The following is a 13,217-nucleotide window of genomic DNA, read 5'->3' on the forward strand; positions in this document are numbered from 1 at the left end:
TTCTAGTTGGATGATCTTGGACAAATTAATTAATCTCTTGGCATTTTAGTTTCTTCATTTGTAAAATTAGAATAGCAGTGACTATTTCACAGACTTGTTGTCATAATTAAATGAGGCACTGGGTCTAAAACATTTATCTTAATAAATAATTATTATCTTCCTATCCTTTATTATTTCTAGCACAGAGTCTTGCAATAGTGTTCAATGACTTTTTGTTAAATAAACAAATTGTTTACAGAACAAAAACATATTATGGACTATATTTTAAATATACATGTATATTTGACAATTTAAAAAAAACATTGGAAGGGTATAGAAGACAAAAAAAAAATGGAAGAGCAAAGTGAGGAGCCAAGAGATTACATTTTTTTTTTAAGTGAGAAGAAGAAATTTAATTTTTGACAAACTTATAGTCTTAACTCTACAAAATATGTTGGGAATTCCTTGCAATTTTCTAACGGGAAAAATCTAATTACCTATTATTAATTCTAAGAGTTCGCATCTTAAATTACAAATAAAAATGTTTAAATGTTTAAATAGCTTATAGGAGTCCCAGTCAGGCTCCAGATTCTCAGCCACTGGGGAATTTCTCTGCTGGACCACCCAGTGAGAAAGTGAAAAGTTGGTACCTTTGTCAGTGTGGAAATTTCTTCCAAAGAGAGCTGCAAGCTGTTGTAACCATCTTCTCCCAGGAAGACTAGGGGCGAAAAAAAAACACATGAGAAATTATTGGACGAACAATACTTGTCCAAGTTTCAAAGTAGTAATCAAAGATGGAATTAATGCCTTTTACACCATAGCTCTCTCAAACTTAAGTTTGTTTACATGGATTTGGGCTGACTTGTTTCAGTCCGCTTCTTTGGAGGACAATAATTTATAGGAATAAAGCTAGAATTTCAAGGCAAGTCACGCTACTTAGTTATAGTTTGATTTGGATTTTTTGTTCATTTTTTTATAATCTTTCCCAAAATGTCTTTAGAAACAAGTCACTCAAACAGTAATACTGAAATAGCATTTGCATTTGAAAGCTTATTTCAAGTTTCTTGTGATAACCTTGCAATATGAAAGCAAAAGAGACATCCACATGGTGGTTAAACCTGGAGAAAGTAGGGAAAGGTGCACAGAATAAGAGTCTTTGCTCATAACTTTCCCATTTTGTAAAGACTAATATTTAACATCTTTTATCTTAAAGGTACTATCTCATCTATAATTAGGAACAGTCTGAAAATCTAGTTTCTTGGACTAATGCAGAACAGATGTTCGTGAAAGTGCCTGAAATATAATAGACATTCAATAAATATTATTGTGTTGGCAAAAAAGCTTAACAGGTGTGTGTGTGTGTTTGTGTGCACAACTCCCCTTCTCTACCTCTTCAATATTTCCCAGGCAGTGCTAGCAAAGGGCCACCAGAAGATGAAATTTTTCTCTTTACACTGGAGTCTCTGAGGAGACCAAAAGACTATCTCAAATCATGGCTCCAAAAGCACTTTCTTCTGCTCCCCCCAGGAAAGATTATTTGTGGGCGTGGAAAAGGGGATACTCTTTGGAAGCAAGAACTCTTTTGGTTGCAAATAACAGAAACCCAGTTTGAACTACCTTGGGCAAATCAGAAACTACATTGACCTGAGCAGCAAAATATCAGTAAGGGTGTGGGTTTAACTGGACCTCCAGGGTCACAGGAACAGGGACACCGCCAGGACTCTCTCTCCATCCAGCTCTCATTTGTGCTTCTCTCTGAGCCAGCTTTCTACTGAGACTGCAACCTTCTGCCCTGGAGAATGTGGCTTTTGACGTCCCATCTCTTCATCATAAAAGGATCTACTTCTCTTCTCTAAATCCCATTTGAAAATTCCCAGGGAGGGACTGAAGGGCCCGCCTAGGTCATATGCATCCTCTGGTGAACAGAGACCAACTCTATAATTGGCAGCCTCCATTAAAGCAATATGTTTTGAGCAAAGAGAAGAGCAGATCCTCCAAAAGGAAGGCAGTTCTGTTTCCAGAACGAGAGTGGTGCTGGGCAGACAAAAGAAGTATTCTTAGAATTATACTTGCAAAAATCAGAGTTCTATATATTAAATATGAAATAAAAATTTTTCAGTTGCTTATTATTTTCTATAAATGTATTTCTCTGCCTCTTTCTTCTGTCTCAGCTGTCTTTCTTACACAGTGCCACTAAGTCCTATCCTTTCCATCCTTCAAATGTGTGCTGAACACTCACGTCCTTGGACTTCTGGTAAAACATGGTGAAATGAACACATTTGTTTATCTCTGTTTTCCCCCGAATGCCACTAAAATGGCAGCAAAAAGAGGGAAAAAAAGAATAAGACTCTAAGTGCAAAGAAGAAGCGGAGATATTATAATAGAAGAAAAGTGACAAAAACTTTTGGAAGATAGGAGGTAGACATACAATGTATTAGTCATCTATTGCAATATAACAAATTACTCCAAAATGTAGCATCTTAAAGCAGTAAATATTTCTTATCTCACATAGTTTTGGGGGTCAGGAATCTGCAGGCAGCTCAGGTTGCAGGCCAGCTGGGGGCCAGGGCCGCATCATTTGATGAGCTGGAGGATCCGCTCCCAAGATCACTCGTTGGGCTGGCAGGAGGCTTCAGTTCCTCACCATGAAGCTGTTCCTGAAAGCCTAACTACAATGGGAAAAATTATAACGAAAGGACAGACACCACCCTAGGTTATCAATGTAACATCACTAAATATTGCATAAGTGGGCGCTGTGTGCCTAGAAGACTGCATCACTTCTGTGATATTCCTGATATCATAGAAGATATGTAACCTGAATCTAATCACATAAAAATATCACAGACACACACACAAAACAAGTTGAGAAACATTCTAAAAAATAACTGGCCTATAATCTTCAAAAGTGTGAAGTTCATGGAAGTGTGTTATGTATTTGATATGGCCATGGGAGCACACGGGAGGGGCTCCTGACCCACTCTAACGCCAACATGTCAGAGAGGCCTTTTCCAGAGTAGAGATGTCAAAGCTCAGCTATAGAGTTAGCCTCAAAAGGCGACAGTGGGAAGGAGAGGCAGGAGAGGAGGAGCAGGTCGTAATGTGCAAGACCAAGGACAAATCACTTGATCATACGCCAACTGTAGTGTGTGTGTGTATTCGTTATCATCAGCATGAGTTTGCTCCTTTTCCTATCATATCTAAAAATGGCACATTTCGAAACATCTTCAGGAGTTGGATCTATTCCTTTAGTCTAAGAAATGTGCCTTGAAACACATGTGAAAAAGAACTTTCCCTGTGATTGGCTCAGTTCCTATAATCATCATTTTTCAAACACTATTCATTTCATAAACTAGGCAATATCACTTTCATAGCACTTTCAATATATCTTCCTCTTATTTTATGAATGGCATTTTCTAATCATAGCAAAGTGATACTGAAGACCAGCAATTCCTTCCCAGCAGCAGTTTGTTTAGTGGTTGGGAGAACAAACCCCTCCTCAGATTGTGCCTGATTTGAGCCCCATTCTTGGCCTGCGTCTGCCACTCATTGACCAGGCAGCCTGAGGCAAGCGACTTCTGAGCAGCAGTTTTCTCACCTGTCAAGGAAATGATAGCAGCTACTTTCCAGGGTTGTTATGAGAACTGATTGTGATAATGTATGAAAAGCACTTAGCACAGTACTCATAGAAAGTGCTAGGTAGACCTTCTTCTGCATCACTCTATAGTCGTATTTAGAAAAGTCTACACATAAAGTAAGGTCAAAATATAATGACAAAAATATATTTAGAGTGCTGCAAAAATAACATTGGCCTATTGTTTTATGAGCGTGTAGATAAATTTTTGAAATGACAACTACAGTTCCTGAGCCAATCAAAGATAACGTTATGTACCCATCACATTTTATAAGTTCCGGGTCATCCTCCCCCAGGAGTTTTCGAGTCCCCAGCCACCTAGCTCTCCCTGGACTGCCTTCTGAGGAGCAGCAAGGCCAGGACTAGCGATTCCCCAGTTGAGACAGGATCTCCGGAATTCTGTAGGCACTGCAAAACCCCCTTTCCTGTCGCTCCCCACCTCTCCAGGCCCTGCATTTACTTACTTGCTTGTCCATACATGATTTGTTTGTTCATTTACTTAGCATAATAAGGTGAAACTTTTTTTGTGGTATACAGTAGGAATTATTGAATGCTTCACAGTTGTCTCATCAAAGGTAATGCCACTCTTCCCATTGTTCAGTGACGTGAGTTACTGCTTACGGTAGCAATTGGAAAATGGGAGTGGATGGGATGGTGATCTAAGGAATATTTTGTTACCAATAAATTAATCAAAAATATTTGAGGCTTATTGGGCAACGATTAGCAGAAAAAAAGGTAACTATGGTTTTTTGGTCTCCACTTCAATCAAAGTCTGATTGGATTAATAACTTTTTGCTGTTGTTTTTGGGTTGACAAATGTTTTTAACTTCTTAGTTTCCTTGTCTCTAACCATAAAAATGAAAAACAACGTTGTTCATAAGTATATTTTAATGAACTATATTTTACTGTATATTGTGAATAGTGAAATTGCTAAAAGTGTAAAATAATTGTGAGAATTGGAGATCATAATCTCTTATCTAGTAAAATGATCCTAGGTTCTGACTATCGTGAGCTAGAAACCTCTATCTTCTATGTGCCCCCCCACCATACACATCTCCTTTCTGTCTCCCTCACCAGACACATTCCCCAAGCTATATATTTTTAAAAATCTTTATTTTAATAAAGATATATTAAGAAACATTAAAATTCACCCAGTATTTTATGAACCTGATCATCATCCTAATAATGATGAATGATGTGATTTATTTTCCTAAAAATGCTCTCACATAGCAAAGATGATGGTAGTGATAATAAAAAAGATTAAGATGAAATTTCTGCTATGGAATTCTTTTACATGTCTGATTTGTTGAGAAAAAGATTAGAAATTAATTAGCATTAATCTGAGATTTAATTCTTGCCAATTCAATAGATTTGAATGTCTTGGACTTTGATTTTTGTGAACTGAGGCTTTAATTTACTGTTTAACCAACAGGCATTTATTGAACATCTACTACATATTTCAGATAATGCACCAAGCTCCCACAAGAAGCTTAAAAGAATGGCCCCAAAAATCTTAACTCATATTAAAACATCCCACATGGTGATTGACAAAGGGGTAAAATAGACAAAAAGTAGTTTTCAGGTATAAGAACAATGAGTGCCCAGAAATAAAACTTAAGATGTAAAAAGGAAAAGAGTTGTGAGATTTAGAATTCTCTCTGAAAGAGATGTTGGAAGAAGTCAGAAAGGAAAAAGAATCGAAGAAGGGTGGAAATGGGGTTGTTCTTCTGTGGAGGAAGACGTCTTTATACCAAGTTCTAATCTGAAAGAGCTTCAGGATGACAGCGAAGGTGCTTTCTAACAATATAAGGAAGAAAAAATTACCTTAAAATACCACTGAGCCAATAAAAATAGGATATGGCACAAGAAAAATAAGTACCTCTATATGGAAAGATGCAGAAAGGAGCTCACATCAGCATGTGAACTCTACACAGGACTATGTGTTCTCTTGGAACACACAATTTTGACAGCGTGTACAAGTTCATATGTGTACCATAGGTGGCAGTTTCAGGAGGAGCAGGAACTTCAAAGTTGAGAATAGTAAACTAAACCAAGATTTACCACTTTGATGCTCATAATGCCACGGGTAATGTGCAGGTGCGGGGTGGGGGGGAAGCAGTGGGCCCACTGACCCTACGGGGATACCCGGTGCGCAATGGGGCTTTATTAAAGAATGTACATCATCCCTCTCGTGCTATGAAAAAGTAGTTTCAGATACTGCGTGCTCTACTTATTGGCCCTGGCACCTTCATTGTTCAAACAAGCACTCATATTTGTGAATTCAAATGGCTTACATGTAGACTCTTGATCAGAGAAAACAACTTTTCCTATCTGGGAGAGTAAACACTAAAAACAATCTGCAGCCTGAATTCAAAAGAGAGGACAAGCAGAGAATGATCTAGGAGCAGCCAGAATTCTGGGAGGAGCCTTCTGAGGTGGGGGAAGTGAAAAAAGAAAAGGGGGGAAGTGAAAAAGGCTGGAAATAAAGAGAAAGGAAAGAAGAGGAGTGTGGAGAGAGAGAGATGTAAATTTCTCTGGTCCATGAAGCTGTGTTGATAGCACTTCCTAATCCCCTGTCCTTTGACAAAGCATTGCATGTGAATGCAGGGTCCAGCGGAGACGTGGGGTTGCCAGGCTGCTCCAGCCACTGTGGACTCATCCTCTCTCCACCTCCACTGTGGCACCCCACCCAGATTCCTTTCTTGTCAAACTTGTTTCCAGTCACCCAAGCCCTCTAGTCTATGACCTCTTGGTCAAACTGTCTGCTACCCAGGACACAAATAGATTGAGGGTGTCAGATAACATGATAATTTGGTGGGGGGAAGACAGTTCGAGTGAGTGCTGCAATACCCTTTATAACATCCCTTGTCCCAACCATCCCCACCTTTCAAAGTAAATGCTCTTTCTGCACCCATGTTTCTGTCTCTAAGTCACTGGAGGATAAATGGGGTGTGATTCATACCTCTTTTTATTTGTTTGCTTTGATGTGTTCACTCTCTCTCGGGAGCTAACTGGTAGAACACGTGAAGCAGTTCCATTTTCTTGGCCAAGTGAGGTAACACAAATTGGGGCAATGACAAACTTGGGCTGCAATGCTCTATGGGAAGGATATAGAGTATTGTGTGCCCTGAAGTTAGAGCAGCGTGACACTACATAAAGTGATGAACATCCTGTAACCACATCTTGAACTCAAAGCCATTTCTCCTGGAATGGACCAATGTCCAACCAAGACACATACACAGTCCTCATCACATGCCTGATGCCTGCTGAGTCCCTGGAAAGCCTTGTTCTGAGCACGTCCCTGTTGCTACCCTCCACCCCCAGACAGAAATTCCCACGACCCATAGCAGACTGTGAACACACCGAAGGGGATGCAGTGGCCACTGAAGAAGCTAAGACAAGCCCATGAGAGTAAGGGAACGACAGTGAACTCACACCAGACACGCACACCACCACAGCCACTTTCTCACACCCTCAGTACAAAGTTTGGGGGAAAGTTCTCAGTAAGAACTATGATGCTTCAATGAACTGGTCAGAGGTAGGCTCCAAGGGGGCGAAGAGCGAGACCTCTTCAAAAACTACTTACTGAGAGGCCATTATGGGCCAGGCACTGCATTTCAAGTATAGCAGCTATTTTCCATAGAAATAAACCAATCTTCTCAAAAAGTACAAGAATTGTTCTGCACATTGGTTGGCAGTTCCTGAAAGCTCCATGTAACATCACATCTTTCTGTGCTTGCACCCACTTTATCTCTTTTCTTGACAGAGGGAAAGAGACAGAGATGCAGAAACGGAATCACCTTTCCATTCAGGCATCTGCTGAGCACCCAGAGTTGCAAATGTTGCCAGGTGAGGGCACAAGAACTCAGGAGGTGGCCTATCTTGAATTCCTTCTCCAGCTGTTACCTTTCTGTAAGTTCTGTATATTTGACTGGGCAAGTGGGTCTAGCACCTAGGTCAGAGCTGAAGCATCATTGTTACTTTCTGTTACTTATGTTAAAGAAACAGATCAGAGTCTCAGAGTCGGAAAGAGGCAGGGCCCCGGTGAGATGCTATCGGAGCCTGGGGTTTCAGCGCCATGGCGGGCCAGGGCCGGCGCGTGGTCTCAGGGGTAAGTTGCGGGGCTCCTGCTGCAGTCGCCACCCACCCAGCCCTGCCTCCCAGGTCCCACCCGGAGCGCCAAGGCGGGCGGCCAATCCCTGGAGTCGATCGCTCAGCCTGGGTTCTCGACCCCGTGGGCAGCGTCTCCTAGGGCTGCAGCTGCTCCCGCTAACCTTTGTAAGAGACGAAAAGCTGTTCCAGACCTTTCTGTGTACCTCAGTGTGACAAGAAAGGAAATTCGCTTGTGTTAAAAGGCCTTAACATCAGGCTACAAAAGGGGAAAGGTGGATCCGACAAGCCCCATCCCTCCCGCCCCGCAGCCGACCTCAGCCGCCAGCAGCAGGATGGTCCCTGGTTTGTGGCTGCCAGAAGGGTCGGTGCCGGTGCTGGGCCGGGGACACGGCCGGGCAGCTCGAGGCGCAGAGCTCGCTATAGGCGCGCTCTCCCAGCTCGGATAGATGATTCATTTTTATATGTAACGTTTTACCCCACTCTATAGCTCCGGCCGGTTAATGTTCAACCTCAGGGCATGGAGAGGGCTCGAGGGAAGCAGGCAGGGCGGACCCATTCAAGGTATATGGCGGCCTGGGAGTGACAGCGCGGAGCCCGAGAGGGTGAGAAGGGACGCGGCAGGGCTCCCCGGGGTCCAGGCCTCCAGAGGCCGGCGCCGGAGCGCAGAGCAGCGGCCGACCGGGCCCAGCACGCGGCAGGGAGGCACCGCGGCGAGGCCGGGCAGGCGGGCCCCGACCGCCCACGACGCCGCCGCCCGGGGCAGGAGCGGCGCGTGTGGGGGCGCGGGGGACGCGGGGCGAGGGCGGGCCCGGCGCCTGGCTGGACCCCGAGGGCCCCCGACTGGCCCCGGCCTCCGGCTTCGATGCTCGCCTGGGGCTGCGGCCGGAGGTGGGCGCGCGGCGGCAGCTGCGGCTTAGATTCCGGGTTCGTTATCCGGAGGGACGTGCCCACACCGGGGGAGGGACCCGAGAGGGGTCCCCGGAGGTGCGTGGGTTGCCTTCTGGGCCGCGGCATCTCCGGGGGCCTCTGAAAATACCGTCGGGATAATACGAGGCAGCACGTCTTGCCACCGCCCTTCTCCCATGTCGCCGGCCAAAAATTGAGCATGAAGACAGAGCAGCTGTTCTGGTCAATGACAGCGCAGCGCCCGGCTGTGCCGGAGCCTTGGTTCGGGCGGCCAGGGAGGCCCAAGGCCAAGGCGCTCTTGGGGGCACGTTCAGGTGGCGCGGCGGCTCCTCGGGTCCTTCTACGAGCTGGGCCTTGTGGCCCCCGGAAACCAGGAGTCCAAAAGGTCCTGCTCAGCTGTCCAGACTGCCGTCTCCTGGCGCTGGGCGGTGACAGGCGGCCGGGCTGCGCCGGCAGAGGAGGCTCCGGGCTGGGCGGGAGCTTCGCGCCAGGAGCTGCAGCCCAGCCTTCGCAGGAGGGATTTTTTTTTTTTTTTTCTGTCGAGAAGCAGACAACAAGGCCCCGCCTCATCAGATAAGAGCGGCTCCTAAGATTTCACGGGTTTTAAGCAGGGCCCGGAGGCGCTGAGGTCAGGACAGCCCTGTGAAGTAACACCGCCCCAGGCCCAGCGTGCGCACAAGAAGGGTTTTACTTCACTTTCTTTTGTTTGATATTCTATTATTTTCTAACAAAGTGACCTGTCGTCTGTAACCTTGGGCCCTGGCAGGCAAAGCCCCTTCCTTGGCACTCGGGTCGGCCCGCACGGTCCCCGCGTCTGTGCCCAGCCGCGCCCCCGCGCGCGTGCGCGCACGGAGCGCGGTGACTCCGTGGGAGACTCGCCGTCCACCAGGCGCAGGCGGCCGCGTGAAGTGACGCCAGGAAAGGCCCTGCCGGTCCACCCCGGAGGACGAAGAAAGATGCCATCGAGCTTCAACCGGGTGCAGCAACCCCACCCAGACACTGGCCAGGAGCAGCAGAGTTGAGGCGGCTGTTGACGCAAGCAGAGCGGGGGAAAGCGCCCAGGAACTGCGTTGCCACTAGTCTGGGTTCCAAGTCACATTCGATATGCTGCGCCACCGCCTTCTCAGGGACAGCAGAGACGGTTCTAGGTCTCATCTCCCGAGAACCAAGAGGATAAAGATTCCTGCCTAGGACTGCGTGCGAGGGGATCCCGCGCTGCTGCAAACTGTCAGCGGAGGCAGAAAGGCTTTGTTGCTTCTGGACCGAGGAAACATGGGTAGAGGCAGGCTGGAGCTCTACGGGAGCCACCTCAAGCCTTAGTCCTGGCACCTCAGGTCCCAGCATCCGCGGGCCACTTTCTAAGTCAAAAGAACAGGGGGAAACAAACAAAAACTTTGGTGTGGATAAAGAAAACAGGAGACAGGATAGATAGGAGGGGAGGGACTGGGGGGGGGCGGGGGAGTTGCTGGGAGGAGACCAACATTTTTGCAGGAAGAATAAGAGGACTAGGTCTGGAAAGATCCATCAACGTCAGGGGGTGCAGACACACGCCCTGCGCGGGGAGGACCCTAGGAGCCTGAACTTCTGCTAGCCTTTCTGAGAAGAAAAAAATGCAGTCCCCCACACAAACCCCCAAAGTAAACACCTTCACCATATAGATTCTTAAATGTTTTAAATGTTAAAAAAAAAAAAAAAGGAATTTAGTTGGTTCTTTTAGCCATTCTCTGGCTGAGTAACTTAAGCCTCAAGTTATCTCCTGTTTTCCACAACTACCACTGAACTGTTAACAACGCATTGTTACAACAGGAGTGGCAATGATTTTTAAAGGTAATTAAGTAGAATTAAATACGTCTTCAATGGGATATTTTATTTCCTGCAGGCCTTCTCTAATCTGCAAACAAAATCTAAAAATCAACATTGACATAAAATGCATGAAATACTCAACACAGGAGTGAATGAAGTTTTGCATCCCAAACACAGTAAATTCTGGTTTCTATCTTTCCAGATAGGAAGTCAACAATGAAAAGGCCTCCCTGGGGTGGGGGGTGGGGGCCAAGGGTGATAAATAAACTTTTAAGATTAGAGTAAAATTTCCCTGGTTTCCTCTGCTAAAATCTGAAAAGGTGACTCAGTTATGTGTTTACAATCGGGCTTCCACGTAACCCATTGTTATTTTAGAAATCTCATCCTTAATTATCATTTTCTCAAATTCAGCAAAAATGCCATTGTCAAATGAGGGAGGCTGGGGGAGGAAAGATAGTTTTTTAAAAAATTCCTTCTGAAAATCTGCTGCAAGAAAATGTTCCCCTTTTCTTCGAGATCTCTCTTCCCCCGGTCAGCCACGCTTCTTGCTGTGCGGTGCGCTTAGATTAACTGCAGCTTGCTGGGGGTTTTATAAGTCAATCAATAGGGACTCTATATTCATAAAGACCTCTGATCTGATTACACCCTCTTCATTTTTTTTTCCTCTTTAAAAAATGTAAATCGGCCAGCCGGGGACTCCCAGTGTGGCCCGCGTCGACGGCGGGCGGCCGGAGGCTGGGGATCCCGGCGACGGCGGCGAGGGCGCCGTGGATTAGGATGTGGATTGCGGGACAGACCTTTCTTAGGTCACATTCGCGACAGGGGTTGGGGCGGAGGGTCGAGATCATGCCAGGTTTTTATGGACTCGCCTTAAAAGAGCTCGCCGCTCTTCACAGGGTTAATTTATGGGGCTTTCGAGGAATATTGGAACTTTTAAGACGCTCTTTATTTTTTTCCCATTAATTTTTGTTGTTACACTCCTAAAGGGACTCCCGGGTTTCAGCACCTCGCAGGAAGAGGGTGGGGGCGGGGAAAAAGCAGGGCCGGGAGGCGAAGGGGAGAATGTGCCTCCTAATCAAACCGCCTGCGCCTGCCTGGCACGGTTTTTAAAATTAAATTTCTAACCAAGTCGTGGACAGTAAACTTCAGATCTGGGAACTGGGAGGAAGCTGACACAAACGTGGGCTATCCACACCTTTCCCCACGTCTCCACCCGTTTGAATTGAATGCAGGGTTTGGGGCCCCGGAAATTTAAAAAAGTGTAAAAACCGAGGACAGGCCGGAGGCAGGGTTAGAGTAGCAGGTGAGGCCGGGCTGGGGGAGCAGAAAGCCTCCAGACCGCGGGCGGTCGGCGCGGGGCGCCCGCTCCAGGCCCGGCCCCGGGCGCGCGGACGTGGGCGGCGAGGCCGAGCCTGCGGCCTGGGCTCCGGGGGCCCGACCTCTCGCTCGCCATCTTTGATCCCACGCCGAGGAGGTTGGTGTTCATGCTATAGATTACCTTAAATGTTTCTTTAAGCACTTTAATACACAACTAGCTCAGAAATCATTAAGAGACCTAGAGAAGGAGAAAAAATACCCTCACACTCACCGGTAATAAGTGTTGACATGCAGCAAAAATCGATTGAGTGGAACCGAGGTGGTAGCAGTAGCGATGGCCGGAGGGGGGACCGGCGTGGAAGCGGGAGGGGCGAGGGGACCGACTCCACTGGCTCGGGAGTTAGGCGTCTCTCACATAAAGGGGAAAAGGGTTGGGGAAAGGGGCCGGCAGGCGAGTGGGGATGGGTGTGAGGAGGAAGGGGGGTGAGGAGGGTAATTTTCCTTCTGGAAGTCCAGGGAAAGGAGCTGAGGTGGGAGAAGGGGCCTCTCCTCAGTCCCGAGTCTCCGCCCCCAGCCCGCACCACTCAAGTTGGGGAAGTGACAACTCTGTCCAAACCTCGACTTCCATTTTGTTCCTGCACATTGATTTCCTCGAGATAAGGCTCTATTTCAGCAAGCAAACTAGGCCAAGACCTGCCTCCTGTCCCGGCACTCCCAGTCGCTCCAGGACCCGCTGGAGACGCAAATCCTCCCAGTAGGTCTCGTTAGCGCGTCCAGCGCCCCATCCCCAAGTCCCCTTTCCGCGTCGCCTGCCTCCCTCCCTCGGCCGCCGCCCCTCCCCCCCTACCAGGCGGAGACCCGGTAAGGCCCGGAGGGTCGGGCCCGCGGCTCCAGAAGCCAAAGTCCGCCCGTGGGGACCGCTTTCCTCTCCACTGCTCTCAAGTGAACAACAAGGACGGAGGTGACCCTCGTCCAAAGGGCTTTTATCTGCCCCCCACCGCCGCGTGATCCCTCTGCAGGTCGGAGGCAGAGCTTAAAGAAAGAAAGAAAGAAAGAAAGTTAATGTGCATTGAGCACTGATCTTAAATCGGGGACACTATCTGCGATCTCTTTAAGCGGCAGCAGCAGTTCTATGCAGAACAAAGACTCAGTGTCTGAGCTCCAAAAGCGTATAGGTAAAGTTTCAGTCAGATAAAAGCAACCGAAGCGCAAAAACACAGGTTTTCTCGGCTCCAGAAAACCGGCAGCTCCTTTTGGCTCCCGAATCCCCAGGGTGGTGTTTGTCCTCACCCACTGCGGAGGGGGGAGGGTGTGACCACACTAGCAAAGGACCTCAGAATTCCCCCCGCCCCCCGCCCCCCCCCCCCCGACGTCCACTTCCCTAGCGTCACGGTGATGAATTCTTTGGGACTAACTCGTATTTGGTACCATTTGTTACGAAATCAAATTTCACGTTAAAAAAATAAAA

The 13,217-nt window shown here is 47.2% G+C and overlaps 1 protein-coding gene across 1 annotated transcript; it reads right to left on the reverse strand.

Annotated features, from left to right (window-relative positions):
• Positions 1–8,174: 8,174 nt before the first annotated feature.
• On the reverse strand, positions 8,175–12,624 carry LOC124237531 (translation initiation factor IF-2-like). Its single transcript, XM_046657277.1, has 2 exons — positions 12,021–12,624; positions 8,175–9,987 (listed from the first exon to the last, which is right to left on the reverse strand). The coding sequence occupies exon 2, from the start codon at positions 9,197–9,199 to the stop codon at positions 8,234–8,236; it is 966 nt and encodes a 321-aa protein (XP_046513233.1). The 5' UTR covers positions 9,200–9,987; positions 12,021–12,624; the 3' UTR covers positions 8,175–8,233.
• Positions 12,625–13,217: the final 593 nt, after the last annotated feature.

This window comes from Equus quagga, chromosome 3, assembly GCF_021613505.1.
Source record: "Equus quagga isolate Etosha38 chromosome 3, UCLA_HA_Equagga_1.0, whole genome shotgun sequence".
Lineage (NCBI taxonomy): Eukaryota > Metazoa > Chordata > Mammalia > Perissodactyla > Equidae > Equus > Equus quagga.

Coding starts and splice junctions, on each gene's coding strand:
- LOC124237531 (XM_046657277.1), bottom strand. CDS start 9,199: ATGAGGCGGGGCCTTGTTGTCTGCTTCTCGACAGAAAAAAAAAAAAAA.